Source organism: Elgaria multicarinata, chromosome 2, assembly GCF_023053635.1.
Source record: "Elgaria multicarinata webbii isolate HBS135686 ecotype San Diego chromosome 2, rElgMul1.1.pri, whole genome shotgun sequence".
NCBI classification, from domain to species: domain Eukaryota; kingdom Metazoa; phylum Chordata; class Lepidosauria; order Squamata; family Anguidae; genus Elgaria; species Elgaria multicarinata.
This window is the reverse complement of record NC_086172.1, coordinates 14,419,097-14,432,801: the sequence shown is the minus strand read 5'-3', so window position 1 is coordinate 14,432,801 and position 13,705 is coordinate 14,419,097. Positions and strand designations below refer to the sequence as shown.

General features: G+C 38.6%; 1 protein-coding gene across 1 annotated transcript in view; it reads left to right on the top strand.

The window, feature by feature from the left end:
• Positions 1–13,705, top strand: part of IQCA1 (IQ motif containing with AAA domain 1) — a 168,536-nt gene that overhangs the window by 107,513 nt on the left and 47,318 nt on the right. Inside the window, exons 9-11 of the mRNA XM_063115867.1 lie at positions 2,005–2,089; positions 9,985–10,113; positions 12,824–12,899. Of these exons, the coding sequence (XP_062971937.1) occupies positions 2,005–2,089; positions 9,985–10,113; positions 12,824–12,899 (290 nt within the window). The remainder of the gene's footprint in view (positions 1–2,004; positions 2,090–9,984; positions 10,114–12,823; positions 12,900–13,705) is intronic.

Sequence of the window (13,705 nt, the reverse complement as noted above, 5' to 3'; positions counted from 1 at the left end):
AGGGCAATCAAAGGCTGCAATGAGTCATTAGTTATGCTTGTTTTTAACAACACATTTCTCTCTAATGTGGCCTAAATATGAAGCAAGCCAAATAATCTGTACTTCAGTTCTAGTGCCAAGAGCAATTCTTCAAATGAGTGTGTAAAAGACAGTAAAATGCAAAAGAATAGTCTAGCACAACTTTTAATATTCAAATTAAATGCAAAATTGGATCTGTGCCGTATATCCATTCTTTTTTGTTAACCGTAATTCTGCGTGCAAACATCATTTCCCCCTATAATGTTAAGAAACATGATCAGGAAGGAGGTAAATGTAATCAGCATTTAAGAAAAAGAAAGAAAGATTATGACATTTCCTCCCCCATCCTAGAATTAATTTACTGCAGCAAAGGTTTAAAAGGTGGGCGGGGGGGGTGGGGAGGGAGAGAGAGAGAAAGATGTCCATCATTGGATGGGATATTCACATTAAGCAATGTCTGCCTATTGTGCAATTCGCAATGGCCAGGTTTAGATGATCAGTGGGGGAAACAACCCAGCGTGGGTTGTTTCCACCGCCCCATTACATGCCACTCGTATGAACAGCATTTACCTCATTACCACTCTGTGTCATGGGTTGCTGTGTCATCCGAACCCAATGCACAGTGGGGTGGTTCTAACCCACTCCACAATCTCTGCAACAAGCCATGAGTTTGAAGTCACCCCTGCCGTACACTGGCTTCAGATTGCACAGCAACCTGTGATGCGGTGCAGGTAAATACCAGTTGTGCGAGGGTGAGGCAAACAACCCATACTGTATTTTCGCCCCACTGGTCATCCAAACCCATCCCATATGTATGGACAGAGAGGAATTTGCAAAGCCACTGGGATTACATCAATGAGTTAGACCAAACAAGAAAAGTCTCCCAACAAGAGTTTACTGAGAAGCAATCAGGGAATCCCTGAATTAAGTGGAGCAAAGTTTGAATGTAATTTCAAAAAGTTATTTTAAAAATGTCCAGTATCTCATTATTATAATTCTCCTCTATAATTTAGGAAATTGGATGAAATAAATTGAGTTTAGAGTAAGATTTATAAGCTGTTTATATGGTAGTTGTAACATGTAAGATTGGGGGCTATTTTCACAAACCTATAAGGTAGATTTCTACTATGTACATTACATTTGTTTGGAATAGATTTTATGGTAACATGGTCCCCCTAGGGCAACTTAGAATCTGTAAATAAGATTTGAATCCAGGCCTTGTAGGTCTGTAGCTGACCTACAAGATTCACATGTCATGCTGACCCATGGTGGGTGGAAAGCTATGCTGGTTAGGTGGTTATGCAAACAACCTACTGTGCTCCCATCAGACCATCAGGCGAATAAGTTATATGGAGCAGTTTATTTCACACACACTTGCCCACCTCCTCCTGTAGTCCTCCCACCCAGCTGAGCAGGTATCCCAGCTTCCTTTGCAGCAGGAATAGGGATGTCTTGAGAGGAGCAGAGGGACAGCATTTTTGGCTGCTCATGCCAAGCAGCTCTGTAGGCAATCTCTGTAACCCATGCAGAGTGACAACATGCTAACCCACAATAGGTAAAATAACCCTTACTGCAGACTGGCTGTGTTCACACAACATGCTAAACACCATGGTTGCTTATGATTTTTGGTTTATTTATTGTTTTAACAAGCCACTTTGAGAACCTTAATAGCTCATGGTGATTAACAAGCCACACTGCATGGTTCACCAGCAACTCTGCAGAAAACACAATAAGCCACCCTGCAGAAAATGTGCTGTGTTCAGACAGCATCTTCAACAACAACCCACACTGGTTGGGTTAGTGATCCAGTCACTTCCTCCATTATACCACACTGCATCTTCAGTTATCTAGTTCAACTCTCCACATCAAACTCATTGTAAATATGGGGGGGATTCTTCTGATTAGCCATATTTAATTATTTAAATGTTTTAAATTAATAAATGAAAGTTATATATGTTTTCAAAATGGAACTTTGTTTTCATATAGGCATGTTACAGGAAAGTTTCCTGACTATCCTGATGAAGAACAAGGTGGTTCAGCAGCTCTTTTTTCTGAGAAAACTCCAGAGGAGGTAGGAGTTCGTTTCAGTATGAAAGTTTGAGATTTAAAGAAGCTTTTATTTAAAAAATAATAATCAAGTGAACCACGTGTGATTTAAGCATAATCAGGGCAAATCCAGTCATTTTAACTACTAGTCATTTGCTTTTAGAAATGAATTCAGTGCTGTTCAGTATTAATGGCTAATAAACTGAAGTCCAAAATCTATATTAATACTATAATACTGAATTCTACTTCCGTTTCTATAGCCTGATTGGAATCCACCCGGAGTAGAGCCTTCAGTATGGTGGCTTCCTATCTGCCGAAGTCCCTGCCTCTGAATTTCAGGCAGGCACCATTATTGTTAAGTTCCTGGCACCTGCTGAAGGCATTTTTATTTCAACAAATCCTGTAATAGCCAGCCAAGGTTTTTATCGGTACTGGTTTTAAAAGAATTGTTAATACTGTGTTTTAATTCCTTTTATCTTTTATTGTTCACTGCTCCAGAATCTGTATAGATGTGGGGTGGTATGTAAATGTTGTAAATAAATAAATAAAAGTTAACTTCATTGTGTTGGAACTACAGGAGAGCCTCTTCATGAAGGAGCAATGGCATAGGAAAAGTGACTCCAAATATAGAGGAATTCCTCTATTTGCACAAGGGGCAGTATCCAACTACGTCGTTCCGTTGGCACAAATGACGTTGCGCTGATGGAAATTATGCTCCAAATTATGTACAAGAAAAGAATCCAATTAAAGTTTTGTTTGCACAAGCAATTGTGCTTGACAAAATGTTAAGCGACTGATTGCGCATAACTCTTGTGCAACTCATTATGCAACTGATGGTGCATTCCGCTTGTGCAACCAGTTGCACAACTGCTTGCACAACCAGCATATGGCACCACAAGCAGCCTTCCACCAACTCTTGCACAAGAGTTCATTGAACAGGACTAACACCTTTTCTCCTTCAATTCAAGGTTCTTGGGGCCTAAGTAGGGAGGCTGGTGGCTCAGATTTCTGTGGGTCTACGAATCCATTCTGGGTTTCAGTCAGAACCACCTAGAACTCTAAAGGAACTATCCATAGTGTTGAATCTAGGGTTCAGCACCTTGGACAGCTCCTTTAGCGTTCCGGCTGGTTCTGACTGAAACCCAGCATGGATTCATAGCCCCACCGAAATCTGAGCCACCAACCTTCACTGGATCTAAGCTACAGTCTCGTGTTGTGTGTGCGTGTGTTTTAAGTTGATAGTGACTAATTAGACTTGAATACTACCGAAATATATGTTGTACATCACAAGATGCAAACCAAATTTTATAAAGTACACATAACCAGCATATTACCGATATCTAATTCTAAAATGTAAATGATAACTTGATGCCAATATAATCAGTTATACTGGCATTAATTAATTAATTAATTAACTGAAAAGAGGAGAAATATAATCTTTGGCATAAGGCTAAGCAGTGCACATAAAGATTGATTTTTGTAACTGATTTCAGTTAGAGCAGGAGTGGGCAACTTGTGGTCCTCCAGGCGTCTTGGCCTACAACTCCCATCAGCCCTCAACATTGGCTATCCTGCTCATCCTTGAGTTAGAGACTAAAGACCTGAACTTGAACCTAAACGTTGTGCCAATAGTTCAAAAATATTTGGAATGCATAGCCCTCCCTTTCACTGTTCCCTCAAATTCTTTTACTTTTCTGGTTGCTTAGCTTTCTGCCCCATTGTACCCTGGAGCATCCTAAAATCCCTTGCCGAAATGACATTCCCAACCCCCATCTCCTTGCCCTCCTTCGTTAGCTCTGTGCCTTCTCTACACATTTCCCACTAACTTCTGCTTCTCAGTTGACTGCCTGCTATGTCTCCTCTGTGTCTGCTGACTGTAATAGTACTTAGCATTTATAGGCTGCTTTTCCACTTCAGTGATGGGGAAAACATCCAATGATGGGGAAAACATCCAAAATTTGATGCTGGAGGAGGCCACTGACCTGTCCAGTATCACTGAGACTTTCTGGGAGAAGGGGAAGGTGCAAATTTATCCCAATTATGCCCACCAGATACTATAGTGCAACAGCAACCTAGGTATAATGGGTGGAGAGGGGAGGTGGCTTTTGTCTTTTGCAATTCCCAACCCTTGCCAGAACCTCTACCCAACAGTCGTCTTATTTGAGTATTTGTACCAGAAGTTGCACCAGCAAAACAGCTTAGGGATGTTATTGTTAAATTATACACCCATTGCCTAACAGTCTCCCTCTCTGGGTTAGAAAAAGTAGTTTTGGCAGCAGTGTTGGAAAACCCTCAGGCTTGATTCCTGGGGGGTCAATGTCTATGTGATGAGACCACCTTGTTTTGTGTAGCTCAGGATTTAATGGTCATTATGACAGCTATGGGTCGATCTGAAATTATGTCTGGCCTAAATCGTGATTGACTTGGTGTTCCATTCAGGGCAGGAGGAGGGTGGTCTGTGGTTGGGCAAACCAGAGATCAGACAGACCACTACCCTGGTTATTTTTCACAGGGGTGAGGGAACGCAATAAATGATATTTCCAAGGAGTTATGAATGTTTTCCTGATACATGTTGAGGAATATACTACTGGGTTGGTGCTCCTATCAGTATTCTGGTGATTTCTGGAATGATTTACATAATTGTTTGCATATGGATTTTCCTATCTCTTCCAGCCAATTCTGAGAATGATAAAACAAGCAGGACAACAATTAGAGTGCTAATAGTAGAAGACTTGGGCCAAATCTGATTAATTGGCCTTTCTTAGAGCCTATTCTGTGGCGATAGCAGCAAAGACATCTTGCTGCTTTTTCATCATTGCCTCTTCTCAGCGTTGATGGGTTGAGTGTTTCCAAGTGGTTAAAGGCTTGTTGCAATATGGCCAGCAGTGGAATCCTCAGAAGCCCATTATTATTAGTTTGCAGGATACTGTAGAGATAAAATCACTCCAATTTGGATGCTATAGTTATTTCAGAATTGATCCTGGTCTAGTCACTTTTCTTTGGATATCTTTCAACTTGGGCAAGAAATTAGACAAGTTACTTTAGAGAGTTTATACTTATGGTTCAAAAGCTCTGCTAATGTACTTTAGCTTGGGTCTTGTGCTGCAGCATGAAAAGTAGCATTTTATTCCCTTGTGATCTTTCACCTCCCTCTGAAACGGAGACATATGCTTGAAGGGCCTTGTAATCCAGAACCTGGTGATTAGCAGACACATGTAATTTGCTGGATTTGTTTCGCTCAGTCAACAAAACCTCTTTACTCTTGACTTCCAATAAACAACTGTTTCTCTATATAGATTTGTTCCTGTTTGTAGGATGTTAAAATACGTCTTAAAATCAGTGTACTTTGAAAGTACCTTAAATTCAGAGGGAATATTTCTACTTCAATGCATTTTAACATTAAAATGCTGACAGATTTTATTATATTCAATGTTATATCAATGTTATAAATAAATTCAGTCTTGAAATTTGGAGTTCTGTTGATTTTAGATAAATTAACACCAGATTAATCACCTTAACATGCTACATTCCCCAGGAAAATCCAAAGAACAGGGCATGTGGCCAAAATAATTTTAGAAGCCTGGAGAATAACAACTTACATTGATTAAAGGAAAATACATTGGAAAAAGGAGGATAAAGGTGACTTTATTAGAAAACATCAAAGCATTGCTTAAGGCATCAGACATCAAAGGGACACCAGTCTTCTCTTTATGGAGGAATTTAAATGTAAACTTTGGAAAATCTTTCTGTTTGTTTATTTGTTTTGTAGTGTTTCCCAACAAGTGTTCATGCAAAATAGGATACTATTTTTGCTACATAATTTCATTTACAGAATCATTAAAAAAGCAGCTGCAGGACCGCTTTTCTCTGACAGGTATATGAATGAATTAAGAGTTTCACTGCATAGTGAGCACTGAAAAGAGAGGAATTCCAAAAGTAAATCCGCAAAGCTGTGCTTAGAAGACAAATAATGTTGCATACTAATTTTACCATTTCCTGCTTTGATTTTGAGATATGATTTTTCAATCATAGCTATACATACAAACAAAACGAATTTTGAGCCCCAGAGTGAACATATTGTTTGGCTATAGTGCAACAAAAAATAATGTTGCCTTGGAGACTTTCACAGTAGGAAACATGGATACCGTTTTCCAGTTTAACAATCCAGTTTAACATAAGTAACTCAACAGAGCTTTTTGCTGATACCGTTCTATGTGTGAAAACATATTCTGATATTTTTCAGTAATTTTGTTTCGATAAAAACTCAGCTCTGGGATATAAACTAAGATTATTGTTATTAATTTCCTTCCTTTTTTCAGTTTTCATTTAATTATGATTAATTAACCTTTTTGCTATAAACTCGTGCAAAAATGCTTCTTTTAGATTTTTTGCTGCAACTGCCTATATTGCAAATTTTTCAAGATTATTTTACAAACATAAAGAGCTAGATAATTACTTTTTAAAAGTTAAAATATTCATTCTAATATCCATGTCCCCATTTAGCCATCACGTTCAGGCTAGCTTAATTTAACCTCATGGAATTGCTCTGAGGATAAAGTGGAGATAGACAGTGTATGCCATCCTGAACTGCTTGGAGGAATTCCAGAATAAAAATGAAATAAATTCTAATCAATTAACTGCCTCTCAAGCTACAAAAGTAACACATTGCAGTTCTTCTATGCCAGGGATGGGCAGAAAGTAGATCTCCAGATGTTTTGGGCTTCAACACCCAGCATTCTTGTCCATTGACCATGGTAGTGAGGGCTTCTGGGTGTTAAAGTCCAAAACATCTGGAAGTCTACCTCCTGCCCCCTCACTTGCTCTACACTAACCTCTCTAGCAGTGCACGCCTAGGCACTCTGTGCTCAATGAAGCTTACTCCCTTGTAGGTGTGTTTAGGATTGCAGCCTAAATTAGCACTTTTAGCCATAAAATGAAAAGAGAAGTGGGTTGTTCGTTTATTTTTAATGTAATAAACATTACGTAACAGAAGGAACCAGTAACTGATAATGAATCTGAATGCTAAATTCTGGAAATCGTGTGAGGATCCTTTGCAGGAGTAGTTATATAAGATGTTATGATTATGAGTCAAATAACAGTGTTTCATTGCAGAAATAAAAATAATTAGTAAATATTTACTCTAGCCAAAAATTTCTTTACATTATCTTGAATAAATCTTCCCTTCTAATAAGCTATGAACCATGTGCCATAATCAAGAAAGATCTGAACTGAATTCTGTCTGCCCTGAGCAATAGTTTTTTTCTCCCTATAGTGAAGCTGTATATTGAGTTAAGCGCTTGGTGGTGGCTTTAAGTTTTTTTGTTTTTATGTTTTTTTGATACATATGGGCCTTGCCTTAGCACTGTAAGGAAAAATAACAATAAATGAATAAATATGGGGGGAAATGTAAAAAGACTATTTTGGGGGAAGCAGGGAAAGTGGAAGGCAAAAGGAAGAGGGGCCGACCAAGGGCAAGATGGATGGATGATATTCTGGAGGTGACAGACTTGACCTTGGGGGAGCTAGGGGTGGCGACGGCCGACAGAAAGCTCTGGCGTGGGCTGGTCCATGAAGTCACGAAGAGTCGGAAACGACTGAACGAATAAACAACAACAAAAAGACATAATAATGACCTATTTAGAAATGTTCAACAGTTTTTAGTGCAATTGGGCTGCAACCCTATACACCTGATATGGGCAACCTATGGCCCTCAGCCTCATTTTGGTCACTGGGAAGAGTGGCTGGTCCCTTCTCCAGCAGCCCAGCAGGCAGGGAGCAGGAGGAGAGAGACCGGTCCCTCTCCCTTGCAGAGATTGTCCCTGAAGCAATGTGAAAAACTTTGTAAGACCGCCTTGAGGCCCAGTATTGAGCCAAAGGCGGGATAATAATAATAATAATAATAATAATAATAATAATAATAATAATAATAATGTGCCCCTCAACAGAAAAACAGTTCTGTACCCCACCTGTACGCATTAATGTTGGGTTAATGGGGCATACTTGTGAGTAGGCATACATAGGATTGCACTGTCGGACACACATGTTTTAATAATTTCAGTAACAAATAAGTATCCATAACTGGGTATAAGAGTACAGTCTTAGCTTCATTTGCGGTCACCTTGTTTGTAGAGGTCATTGGTTTAGTCCAGGGTGGCAACATGTGATATTCGGCAGCAGAGGAAACAGTAAGAGGGAATGGCACTTTTAGCACTGCAGAGCACGAAAGGGTCAAATTTAGATTTATTTATTTATTTATTTATTTATCACATTTTTATACCGCCCAATAGCCAAAGCTCTCTGGGCGGTTCACAAAAATTAAAACCATGAAAAGCATAATAAACAACCAACAATCTAAAAAACACAAATATAGAAGTGCAACCAGGATAAAACCACATACGCAAATTGATAGAGATTAAAATACGGAATTAAAACAGCAAAGTCCAAACTCAAGTTAAATTTGATTGTTTATAAGTTGACTTTGACCATTTTAGCACTCTGTAACCACTGTGGGGTGCTAAAAGTCTTAGCACTACGGAGCAGTAATTTTTTCCCTGGCAATATTTTTTCCCCAGGGTGCCCCACTGACTGCGTAGTGCCCTGGACCTCCCACAATAGCCCACACCTGGTTTAGTTCCATTATTGTAGGTGTGGACAACTTGTGGCTTTCCAGATGTTTTGGCCTGCAACTCCTCTCAGCTCTACCCAGCATATCCAATAAGGATAAAATCATGGAAGTTGTAGGCCCAAACATTTGGAGGGCCACAAGTTACCTACACCTTTGTGTTTGTGTTGCATTTACTCCCCATATCCTTCGGATGGAGTTAAAATGGGGTGGAAATATCTGCAGGGAACGTTGAATAGTAGAAACAGTAAAGGATGGGGGTAGGGGTAATGTTCAGATCTAGAAATGCTGCCTGAATAAAGATATGACTCATTGCTCAGTACTTGGCAACAAACTAAATAGGAAAATGGGTCATAGCTGTAAGCATTGTGAACAATTTTGCCCATAAGAGAAATATGAAAAACCATTATTTTTATGTATTGTAGGCAGTATCCAATGGTACCATTCCTCAAACTCAAATAGTGCTAGTGGACCTCCACCAAAATTTCCATTGTGCAAACCAGTTGCAAGTGGTTGTACAACCAGTTGTGCAAGCAAGCAAGCATAATGCACAACCAATTGCACAAACAGTTGTGCAAGTGTAGTGCACAACCAATTGTAAAAACATGCTTCAGCAAATGTAATTTTAGGGTTAGTACAACGTTATTTGCACCTGCGGAATGACACAGTTGGATACTACCCACATATTTTGTACCATTTTTTAATATTTTTGCATAATGCTTCCACTAACTCTGTCATTACCTCATGTATCTGTTACAGTCATTTTAATCTTCTTGGACTGAAGTCAAGGCAACAGAATAAAAAGTTATAGCCAGAAACTGTTAAGCCAACTGGGTACAAAAAATCAAGTATTAGTTCTGTTCCTTAAAATTCATTTTGACAATAAGCTGTGAAGAACATTTCACTCAAGATTAATGAGACTATTGGATACCAAAACCCACTGAGAAACAGATTTTCATTCCCAGGCAGTAGAATGATAATTATTCCAAAGTTTGAGTACATTTTGTCTTGTTAATCCAATAGCCTAGCAATGGTGGCTGCTAAAGTACAACACAAATTTATAATTAACAATGTAGTTTGCTGTCACATAATATTTATTTTATATTTTTTAATCTTTTATATTTCTTAAAAATCACATTTTACATAAACTTTCCAGCATAAACTACGTGGTTGTGATTTGTAAGGTAGTTATAAATTATATAGTAAATTGTATTTACAATAAACAATTCACTGTTTTATAGAATGTTTTTAAAGGATTTTATACATCTAGGCAACTTTGGTTCTTTATTTTCTACCAGGTTGCTGCGGAACTAGCTGCTAAAGAAGAAGAAGAACAGAAAAAGAAAGGGAAGAAAAAGGGGGGGAAGGAAAAAAAAGAAAAGGGGAAAAAGAAAAAGAAAGGAAAAGGAAAAGAAGATGAGAAGAAAGCAAAGAAGAAAGATGAGGCAAGGAATTCTGGAGCAAAACTTTTAACAACTTCTATTGATTCAGATATATATTGGCTAGAATTTGGGTGAAAAACGTGTGTGCTTCTTTATTAGAACTGTACACGGTGAGACCCATAATGAAATGTTGCATTGTATCCTTACCTCCTAATAGAAGTCCTTCAGCACTCATCATGCAGGGTCAGTTTGATCAAATTTGATAAATACATCATTTGAACTATGAATGGATTACTTTACCCCTTATGTCCCTGTCCAGTCACTTCAGTCCTTAGTAGAGGCACTTTTACTGATGTCACATGACCATGGAGGCTCACCATGTGTCCATCCAAAATGGACCTTTTAATGTTACAGAATCTGGCCTGTGGAATTCCCTCCTTGTTAATATTAGGCAAAAAAACAACAACAACACCCCTACAGTTTTGAATGTTAGGTGATTTTAAAACCTCTTTTTACACAGACCTTCTCTGAGGAGCAACCCAGACTTTTATCTTGTTTCTGATCACATCATTTATTTGTATTTTATATTTGGTTATATGCTGACCCCTGCTTTGATATATCTAAATTTGTGTAATAAACTTTGTACAGTCCCAGATACAAGTGGTATGTAGGGGGAAGGACCCAAGGACGTTGTGGCCCTGTCAGTGGACATGGAGAAAGGACTCTTCCTAAGCAAGTTAGCTTATTGCTCTAACTCTGGAACAACCCTATATTACATGACATTTTCTGATAATGTCTATCAAACAGACTAAAGTATTATTATTATTATTATTATTATTATTATTATTTATTTATTTATTTATTTATTTATATAGCTCCATCAATGTACATGGTGCTGTACAGAGTAAAACAGTAAATAGCAAGACTCTGCCGCATAGGCTTAAAACAAGAGAAATATTTATTTGTCTGATTCTATTATTAAACTCTGATTCTGAAGGCATATGTTAATGACTATTAAGGATAGTAGCTGATCTGAGTAATTTCAGTATTTTTAGTCAAATATTTTTAACAAATGTGTTTAAGCATTTTATTGAGACTTGTCGTTTGAGAATATTTAGATTCATGTTAAAAAATTAGGAGTAAGGCTAAAAGGGTTCTTCCTTCTCTTACAATATGATTATCACTGGGTACTCTAGCATGATAGAACAAACTCCTTTCCTGTTACTGACAGAAGGAAGTCATAGAAAAGCATCCCATACTGCTCCGTAGCCTTTTTGAACTTGCTACCATATCTGATGATCTTCTGTCTTGCAATACATAATCTGAAGACTCCCACTGGCCTGTCCCCAAGCTAAGTGCAGTGCAAGGGCACACCTTTGGGTGGAGGGGGGCATGCATTTGGGGGGAGAGGGGCTTAACACTCCCCACCTGTGCCCTCCCCCCCAATTGCCACTCCTCAATTGGTGCAATTAGGCTTGGGGAAAGCTTTCCATTGACTTTTACTTAGTAAGACTTTTTGGGTATCACTTATGCAAATGTTCAGAGTGTCACCAGTTCTCATAGACCTAGTATGGTTCGGGCAGTAGTCGTTCATATGCATTTCATATCTAGGAGAAGACCACTACGCAATCTCTTCAGGGACATTTTAGCTTATATTGTGAGAGAGGCTTCCCATGATATAATCAGGACACAGGTGGTTTAAGGCTTTACATGTGTTAACCAGCAACATGAAATTTACCGGGAAACCAACAGACCGACAGATGCTTTATCTTGAGCTGGATATACACTTTCCTCCCAACAAGTGTCAGGTGACAAGCTGCTCCATTCTGCACCAGCTGAAGTTTTCCAAATGCTCTCCAGAGCCATGCATAGAACACATTGCATTAGTTGGGCCTTGAAGATATCAGCTGTCATGAGTGGAATTCAGGGTGTGCCCAAGTGGGCCTGGCCTATTATAAAGGGTAGGCCCTGCTAACCTAGTTATTATCATCTTGGGGCCGTAATGTTTCACCTCTTACTTTTGTTAGAATCAAAAGATTATACACATAGAGACACACACACCTGTAAATAGATTGCAGCATGCTCCAGAACAACTCAGACTTTTTTATTGTTTCTTTTGTTTGGCTTGCCTCTTGCCTTGGGCGCTTAAGGATGAATTACAAACCATAATAATGCTGAATGATGAACCACAATTTGATGTAATGTGTTGGGTTAAATTTCTGAATTGGCAGTCCATTCATTCACTTTGGGGTGGGGTGGGGGAGCTGGCTACCTTATTCTTGAATTCCAACCCTGAAACTTGCTTGATCTCATTTCTCCAGCTAAAGTCACAGCAACTGTATAAGATACAAGATTGAGAAAAGGCCCTGTTGCTTACCCTTGCCACCTGAGATTTTAGGATCAGCGTCAGGTCTTGAAGCAATGTCAGACTGTTTGCCTGATTTGGAAGGGAGAACCCTCTATTACAGTATCCCCTAATTCCTCTTACCAGATCACAGGGGCCTGCTGACATCAGCACCTCTAGCATGCTAGCCCCATCCAACCAACCACAACCAGTACAGAACAGATCCTCTTGCTCCCAGATTAGTTGAAACAGAGAAAAAATACTAATGATGGATGAATTCAAACAACAGAGATTCTTTCAGTAAACTATTGGACAACAAGGGTGAGAGATCAGAACTCCCTCAGAGTCCCCAGAATCAAATAACTGATGTTTTTGTAATATATTAATTGACTGTATATTTTGTATATTAAGGAAGAAGAGGAAGGTTGGAAAATGGCCTCAAGTAACTTTCTCCCAGTAATGGAAGAAGGAAACAACAAATACAAAGGCAAGTAGAGAAAGCATAACTGGAGCAGAACTTTATCTACATGTTGAATATTCAGGTAGCCTATGACCCTGGAATACACTTTATTGTAGTTCATGTCACCATGTGAATATTTGAGATTATATGCTTGCCTCTCACTCTTCATTAGCCTAACCCAACACTTCTAAATGGAAAATATATACTGAATAATAAAACATTAACAGATGTTAAGTGGAACAAATTTCTGTGCATCTCTTACCAAGGATTTGTTTACCATAATATAGAAACAATATATTATACAATGTAATATTATAGAATGTAATATATTGCATTATATTAGAATGTAAGCCTATGCGGCAGGGTTTTGCTATTTTATTGTTTTACTCTGTACAGCACCATGTACACTGATGGTGCTATATAAATAAATAATAATAACAACAACAACAACAACAACAACAAGACCCTAGAAATACAAAAGGTAAAAATAGTAACTTAACATGCTTCCAGGCCTAAAATGCATGCTTCATTCGATATTTTTTAACAGCATATTAAAAATGCATGCTTAAAATGTGTGATGGGATTTCGGCGCTATTTAACAGGATATGGTGTGGTGGACGTCTTCATCAAAAGATTCCATTTATCATGTGGACTTGATGGCTAGAGGGGGAGTTCGTTCTTGAATGTAAGTGAAAGCAGATGTGTGTTTATTTCCAGAAGCTGCCAATGTAGGTTGGGCTTTTCTTAATTCCTTGAAGGGGTAAACTTGTAAGGGCTCTCAGTCCATAGAAACCACGGATATCCTAGAGGAGAGCTGTGTAACATGTGGCCAA